The following is an 8,360-nucleotide window of genomic DNA, read 5'->3' as shown; positions in this document are numbered from 1 at the left end:
TAGCTATCAATAATAGCTTGTAGCAAGCTTAGCTTGGAGCAGACAGGTATTTTTGTTGATTTTGGATGGATTATGCTGGCCATGGGGTCTGCTATACTGCCAAATCTATTGCAGACATCGCGCTTCTTGCGTTCTGGGTTTCGGGAAGGGAAAGAAAATTACACCCCCTCCAAACTTTTCAGATATCTAGTATCCGATTTGCAGATCCCATAGGCACACCGTTTCAGCATTTTGTTGTGAGTTTGACGGACCGTTGCTTAGGTAGGATTGGACAAGCACCGTTCTGGGGCGGTACTTTGCGAAAGGTCGATTGTAGCTCACTGCTATTTCAAAGTAGAATCTTTGATCTTCAGCTCCCGTTCTAGTGGCTTCTCTCAAGCGTTTGCCTGGCGTTCTGAAACCTAGCTAGTTCTGGAACTTTCTCCCTCTCGAGCAAGGCAGTTGATTGGCTAATCAGCACTGCACGCGCTGCGTTTTAAGAAATAGCAATCTGAACCAACAATATGAATATGAATTTACTGATACCATGAATTGCTTATCTACTGTTTACTATTTATTTGCAAAATGAATAATTATGATTATTTATGTATTATTTATTATGATTCAACTGTAATTATATGTAGGTTATTTTAACCTGGGTTATCTTGACCTGGGTTACAAACAGTTTTAAACCTTTTGAAAGCACAGTCAAGAAACTCAAACTTAAAATCTAAACTTGCTAAAATACCCATCAATAGTTGGCTTCTTGACATTTACAACAAATGTACTCAACACTGAAATAAAAAAGTTAATGAAAACAGTTTGTTTTGTAAGGAAGTGGCAATATTTAAAGTCCAGCAGTATGGCATTAAATTGTAAAATGTAGCAAATTAGACACATAATAATAACAGCAACAATGATAAATTATTTGTATAGCCATTTTATACGTTAAATGTTAAAGTATAAATGACTGGACAATACAAAGACAATATAAAGTGTAGAATAGAATGATACAATAACAATATAAGTAGAGATACACCGATCAGCCAAAACATTAAAACCACTGACAGGTGAAGTGAATAACATTGGTTGTAACATATTGCAAACTGTCCTCTTCTCTCACGTCTTTTCTCTCTCTCTCCGAATGATGTCTTCTCCTTTCTCCTCTTCTGTGTGTGTGAATTGCGTGACATGAGTCTCCCCTGTGTGCACATGTAGTCTGTCCTCCTCCCAGGTTTTCATGGTGATGGTGGTCGCCACCTGGACACTGCTCGGCATCCCCCTCATCACATTTTCTTTTTAGATATCTTATAAATCCATATAATTTTGGTAACCTGTTTCAATGTTATATCCTTCTCTCACTCAGATGTTTGACTAATGTGTTTTTTGTTTTGTTTTTTTTGTCTGCATGGTGATGCTGGTCACGTGGCTCGGGTCCTGGGCTGTTCCAGTGACATCTGGACACTGCTTGGCATCCTCATCATCATATTATTCCTGTATTTTATAAGTCCATTATAATTCTGTTATCCTCTTTCAATGATATATTCTGTAAATTGTGTAAACACAACATCCCTTGCACGTCTGTCCGTCTTGGGAGAGCGATCCCTCCTCTTTTGCTCTCCCTGAGGTTTCTTCCTATATTTTCTCCCTGCTAAAGGATTTTTTTTTATTATTAGTGAGTTGTTCCATATCCAATGCAAGGGTCTAAGGACAGGGTGTTGTGTTGCTATAAAAGCCACTGAGGCAAATTTATAATTTGTGATAATGAACTATATAAATAAAATTGAACTGACCTATACAATATTAGGCAGGTGGTTTCAATGTTTCAATGTTTTGGCTGATCAGTATAACTATGGATGTTAAATAAATTGCACATGACCTTGCTACATAACATCCACAGGTATTATAAAATATTCACAGGAAAGACTTCCATCAAACCTGTGTGCATGGTGGTTGCTGATGAGGTAGGCTGAACTATAGGAGGCCTTCTTATGGTCCAATTACATTAATAAGCTGAATGGTTTAGATGACCACATAGAGGAGACACTTGAATCACATTCTTACAGAAAAATACTGGACATAGTAAGCTAGATGTAAATGAGTAGAAGTATCTGTAAGAGTGCTTGACAGCAGAGGAACAATTTCCTCTCATTTAAAATTTGCTGCATGTTAGCTTGCACCCCTGACCCGCATCATTACTAAGGCCACCACATATAATATGCTACAATTCTCAGAATCCTGGCCAATGCATGCCTAAATTAACCTTTCTTCCATCTTCATCTGATCTAACCCTTGACTCTCACTCTCTCTCTCTCTCTCTCTCTCTCTCTCTCTCTCTCTCTCTCTCTCTCTCTCTCTCTCTCTCTCTCTATCTACTCATATATTTTCATAATGTGTGTGTGTGTGTGTGTGTATGGTGTTAGTGTGTGTGTGTGTGTTAGTTAGTGTAGATAGCGGGGCCCGAAAACTAAAGCATTAATGATCCTAATTATTTTTGGAGGTGGTAGGTATTGTCTCAGAGAGTAAGGGGAAAATCCCAGAAAATTAAAATTATGCATAATTATGCAAAATGTGCATTTTTCTAAAAATGGCTAAAAACCACTTTTGTCGGCATTTCATATGATTCTGAGCATCTTTGATTTTTTCACCTATATAAAAAAAATTTCTGGGACAGAAATGTTTTGGCATTATGCAAAATATATATGCATTTTTGCAAAAATGCACTTATGATCCTAATTTTTTTTGGAGGTGGTAGGTATTGTTCCAGAGAGGACCAGAAAAATAGAAGAACATTGAAATAATTATAATAATTGTGCATAATTAGGCAAAATATGCATTTTCTACAAATGGCTAAAAACCACTTTTCTCGGCATTTCAGATGATTCTGAACATTTGGGGGGAGGGAGTTGGAGTGGGGGGGGGGGTTTAGGGGCAGGGGGAAGGCGGTTAGCTGGCAGGATGAAGAGGAGGGAGATTTAGACAGGTGGATAACCAAACCGCTACATTGTGGCGGGGTTCTTCTAATATATATATATGTTTCAATTAGGAGCTATCATAATCATCCTCACTTTTACGAAAAGGTTATTTCCTTTGTCCCAAGTGTAAATCCACCTACACAGCTTGACTGAGATATATACATACAAACAACACACGTGTATAGACAGACGTGGATGGGTAATATAATCATGGAGCCTGGTACAGTACTGTGGACATAGCCACTGCGGTATCAGGGTCTGCATCTGTACATAATAGCGTTCCCTCTTGGGCCCCTTTAGTTAATACCGAGTGCGCACATTTCAGGCCAAAGCAAACGGATCAATACATTTTGCGTCATGCGGGGGATGCATCTGGAGCTTTATAAACGCCCATGGGACCCAGCAGGCCATCAGTCGTGAACGCTGCAAGCTCTCAGTAAGCAACATAAGATAACTAGGCTGACTTTACCACTAGGTGACGCTATAGATAGTTCAGTGGTTGGCGAGGGTCATAAAAAGAGAAAAGAGCGTTTACTTTGAATCGATCCACGAGACTAAAATATCACAAATCATATCGGTTAAGTGCGTGTTAGAGTTTAATTGGTACTTCATTGGCTATCGAGATGCAAGCTCTCCGTCAGTGTTGTGCGTGCGCCTCCCGTTCCGCCCGGACTCCTCCGCAGAGGCCGACGGACATCTTATCATTGCGGACCAACATGGCCGCGCTCAGGAGAGCCGCGCTCTGTCTCAGTTTCCTGAGGTAAGTCGTGGAGAAATTTTACATCGTTAAAGCCAACTTACACAACCCATGCCGTATATTTTTCAGTATCACACCGATCCAGTGTAAAGTATTTTTCTTAGATGACTTGAGAATAAACACGTTTTGTTGCGAGCGGAAGCAAACGTCACCTTCGTTTCTGACCTGTCAGCTGATACCCAACGGCAGCTAGGTTAGCTCAAATCGCGATTTGAATCGTCGATAAAAGTAAGATTGTCTCGTCCTTTTGCCTATAAGTTATGATGGACGATCAATGTCTCATTCCTATTGATTTTCAGGAGCTCTAGTGTCCTCAGCAGCAAGAGAAAGCCTGCAATCCCGAGGCTCGGCAGATGGACAGATGCTGTGCGTACAAGCATGGCGTATTTGAGTGTTGGCAGCGGGTTGTGCGCTGTTCCTTTCACACAGGTAGGTTCACGACAGCTGTTCCCTGATTTTATACCTTACCGATGGATATGGTGTTGCCTGGAAGACGAGTCATAGCCCCTTACAAAGACTAATCCTCCTGGCAAATAGATGCATACATGGCGCAGTCGGCATGGTGTTTTCTTCTGTATATAAAGTATAAGGTTGAGGAGATGGTAGTGTGTGCAGCCCAGATTCACAATGCTCAAACATTTTGTTCAGTAAAATATGTTAAGAACATTTTTTTTTAATTTTACAACGAGAATTTATTTGGAACTTAACTAAAATGTGAAATTTCTCTCTTTTAGCAAGTGGAAAATCTCTCGCATGACTCCCTGATCAGAAGAGCAGCCTCAATGGTTACAGACAGTGCAAACACTTACCTTTCCCAGACCACCTTGGCCCTTATAGATGCCATCACAACATATTCCAAGGTATGATTTTGATCACTGTTTCAAAATCGCTATACTGAGTGTAGAATCGCCAGTTTAAAGCTAAATGTAGTTTGAAAAGGGAAACGGCAAAGTCTACCAAAAATTGTTATAATGAAGCACGACAGCACTTGCATCGGTATTGTTCGACCGCAACACTCAGATACACACTTACCCATGGATACAGTGTCAGACCTGATTTTGATTTCGTGGAGTGCTTTGGTGAAGCATGTATATGAATGCTAAATGGTTCAGGCGTTATATTGTGCAAGTAATCAAAATATGGTAGATTTGCTTGATTGTTCACGTTTTTAGAAGGAAAGATCAATGTCCAACTAGATGTCATGTTGTTCATTGATTTTTTTTTTTGGTGGCTTCAGCCCATTTTCATTAATATTAGCATCTTTCAAAACACTAGAATTCAAATAAAACTTTATACTTTCTGTACTTTCATATTTGCATATGAAACTGATCGTTGGTTTCGGTCGTTATGCAACTGTATTGTTTATAAGGGTTGGTATACCTGCAGTCAGTTCAGACTGAAGAGGTCAGTTAGATGAGTGATGAAATGTATCTGTCAATAAACGTTGTGTCCAGATGAACTGATTCAACTTTTTTTGATTTTCTTACCTGGATTATTGAGCATGCATAAAGACATTTATATGTTCTACTTTTTAGTAGGACTTAGAACAGATTGTATACACATCAGAATCTTTTTGAGCTTCTTGATCCAAATTATGTTCTTTTACTGGGAATATTTTGAGATTGCACATCTAGACAGAGGATTGAACTGGACAGAATCACAGCAGCACCATGTCTGGATAGTGATGTAGGTTGGACTTTTCCTTTTAATGTGGTAATACATCTCCCTGATAAGGTTTCTTTGAGTATTAAGTAAATTCTAAGGGTTGCAAAGCAAATTCCATTGAGTTTGCTGACCAATTAGATTGTTGTGTGTAATCAATTTTTTTTCTTAATTAATTGTGTCAGGTAGGCAAAAATAATGATTAAGTTAAAGTTAGATTTTAAAAATAATTGAACTATACTGTCTTTGATTACTGCTGAATGTATTTTTCCCGTTTTCTGTGTGCTTACAGGCTGTGCACACCCTTGTTGCCCTCCAGAGACGATATTTGGCCTCACTGGGAAAGTTGACCCCTGCAGAGGAGGACTCTATTTGGCAGGTGATCATTGGACAGCGTGCAAAAGTAAGCATGTGTTTGCCTCTACTCTCGAACAGTGTTGTAGACATATTGTTTTTGTTTTGAATAGAAATACACCTCAGTTGCTCTGCTCATACTTAATAATTCAGTGTCAGCTTTTCATTCTTCTATGATTTTTACTACAAAACAGATTTGACAAGGGAGTTCAAACAAGATTTTCTGAATGTTTTCCCAAGAAGGCATGAGATATTTGCAGAGCCATTATTGACGTCTTTCTATCTTTTTGCCCTGACAGGTTAATGACAGACTAGAGGAATGCAAGCGCTTTGAGTCAACCTGGATAAATGCAGTCAGCTTGTGTGAAATGGCATCCGAGGCAGCGTATACTTCAGGTATGTGAAAGGCTATTCCTGTTTGAGATGGCTTGACCTGTGTGGTTATTTGAATCAAAGGAGGAATTGAACCACAACTTACAATTGCCTGTGAAGTATTGAGATGTTGAAGTGTTGAGCTAGATCTTCCTGGTGTTCCATAGCAACATGGACTTTTAAGTATCTTCACTAGATTCCTGTTTGTGTCTCTTCCTATTCAGTTGTTGTCAGTCTTACACATGAAATGGTACACAACTTGGTAGTTGTAAGTCAGCGATGCTTTTGAGATGAGTCGATAGTTTAGAACAAAACAGAAGTGATGGAGATGAGCACCTGCTTAATGTTCTCACCTTAGATCCTCTTGAATTTGGCTTGTATCATCTCTTGCCCTTTCCCAGCAATTTGACTAAAGTTGCGTTTGCCTGTGTGTTCCCAGGAGCTGAGCAGGCATCCATCACTGCGAGGACAAATGTTCAGGTGGCCCAGTCACAGATAGAGGAGGCACGCAAACTGTCAGCGGATGCAGATAAGAAGTTGGCTGAGATTAAAGTTGAGGAAATCCAAAGGATGGCTGAATATGCAGCCTTCTTAGAGAAGGATGGTGAGGAGCATGAGATTCATGAGGCTTACTTAAGAGAAGATTAAAAGGAAATCAATGATTTGGAAATCGGGGGAAAAAAGATGAATAGAAAAGTTATTTTTTTACTTTCAGGTTTATGTGAATTCTGGAGTGCCAGAAAGGTATAAGGAATTCTCTGTAAAGGCCAATTGTTTCCACAACTATTGCATTTGACAGATTATTTCCAATCTTGTTCATTCATATTTATGTTTCTAAAATGTTTTGACCTTGGTGAATTACAGTCTTTCACTCACAACAGGAAGAAACATTTTGTGGATGCTTTCAAAACGTAGAGGGAGTGGTTGTATGTTTTTGTATTGAGGGGGGTGTTGAGAATGACATGTTTTTATAAGGAATTCTCTGTAAAGGCCAATTGTTTCCACAACTATTGCATTTGACAGATTATTTCCAATCTTGTTCATTCATATTTATGTGTCTAAAATGTTTTGACCTTGGTGAATTACAGTCTTTCACTCACAACAGGAAGAAATATTTTGTGGATGCTTTCAAAACGTAGAGGGAGTGGTTGTATGTTTTTGTATTGAGGGGGGTGTTGAGAATGACATGTTTTTGAGTTCTTGTGTTTGTGCACTTCCATCTGTATCTATCTCTGCAATATTGAAAAAGAATAATACATGGAAGCTACTCAAGCAAATTTGCAAACAAATGTGTTTGTAATTTGGCACTTTCCTGTAATTTGATTATTTAAGACTATTTATTTGATTAGTGAACAGGTTTTGGAGTATGGGATATGATTATCTCAGAACTCTCAAGTATGTTGTATGGCAGGGACTTAAGCCAATGTTGAACTAGGATTCAGATTTTTTTTGTCATCTTTTAAGTTTATGTGTATTATGTTTCTTTATGTAATAAAGGCACTTTTTCATGTAACTATTGCCTGGTGTCAATGGTGTTCATTATTAGCACTTGGGTGTTATGACAGAGTTTAACTGAAAGAATTCAATTGAATGTACATTTTACTACTACTACTACTACTTTCGGCTGCTCCCGTTAGGGGTCGCCACAGCGGATCATTCATTTCCATTTCTTCCTGTCTTCTGCGTCTTCCTCTGTCACACCAGCCACCTGCATGTCTTCCCTCACCACATCCAGAAACCTCCTCTTTGGCCTTCCTCTTTTCCTCTTCCCTGGCAGCTCCATATTCAGTATCCTTCTCCCAATATACCCAGCATCTCTCCTCCACACATGTCCAAGCCATCTCAATCTTGCCTCTTGCTTTGTCTCCAAACCGTCCAACCTGAGCGGTCCCTCTAATATAATCGTTCCTTTGATTCTTTTTACTATTATTGCCTTTTCTTATTGCAACTTAAATTCATTTGGTGGATTGAAAATGTGTCTTGCAATCAGTGTGACAGAAGTAAAGTTTATTTTTCTCTGTCATTTGAGTGCTGTGCCAAACAGTGATTCAGTTATGTGAATGTAGCATTTGGCAGAAAATGTTTTGCGGCCTGTCCTGGGTGTCTCCCCGCCTGCCGGCCAATGACCGCTGGGATAGGCTCCAGAATCCCCGCGACCCTGAGAGCAGGATATGCGGTTTGGATAATGGATGGATGGATGGAGATGAGATGCCATTCTCAAGAAGCTTGCCACTCGTTTGAGAAGAAATACCACTGAGGTT

The 8,360-nt window shown here is 39.4% G+C and overlaps 1 protein-coding gene across 1 annotated transcript; it reads left to right on the top strand.

Moving 5' to 3' along the window:
- Nucleotides 1-3,381: 3,381 nt before the first annotated feature.
- diabloa (diablo, IAP-binding mitochondrial protein a) lies at nucleotides 3,382-7,601 on the top strand. Its single transcript, XM_056283570.1, has 6 exons — nucleotides 3,382-3,714; nucleotides 4,011-4,140; nucleotides 4,446-4,571; nucleotides 5,666-5,776; nucleotides 6,027-6,123; nucleotides 6,539-7,601. Exons 1-6 carry the CDS (start codon nucleotides 3,578-3,580, stop codon nucleotides 6,745-6,747), a joined length of 810 nt encoding a protein of 269 aa, XP_056139545.1. The 5' UTR covers nucleotides 3,382-3,577; the 3' UTR covers nucleotides 6,748-7,601.
- Nucleotides 7,602-8,360: the final 759 nt, after the last annotated feature.

This window comes from Lampris incognitus, chromosome 7 (genome assembly GCF_029633865.1).
Source record: "Lampris incognitus isolate fLamInc1 chromosome 7, fLamInc1.hap2, whole genome shotgun sequence".
Classification (NCBI taxonomy): domain Eukaryota; kingdom Metazoa; phylum Chordata; class Actinopteri; order Lampriformes; family Lampridae; genus Lampris; species Lampris incognitus.
This window is presented reverse-complemented; position numbering and strand designations above follow the sequence as displayed.

What these genes read in the sequence shown, in the direction of transcription:
- diabloa (XM_056283570.1), top strand. Translation starts at nt 3,578, where the DNA reads ATGCAAGCTCTCCGTCAGTGTTGTGCGTGCGCCTCCCGTTCCGCCCGG. An exon ending in CTCTGTCTCAGTTTCCTGAG is followed by an intron (nt 3,715 to 4,010) that starts GTAAGTCGTGGA and finishes ATTGATTTTCAG; the next exon opens with GAGCTCTAGTGTCCTCAGCA. An exon ending in CCATCACAACATATTCCAAG is followed by an intron (nt 4,572 to 5,665) that starts GTATGATTTTGA and finishes GTGTGCTTACAG; the next exon opens with GCTGTGCACACCCTTGTTGC.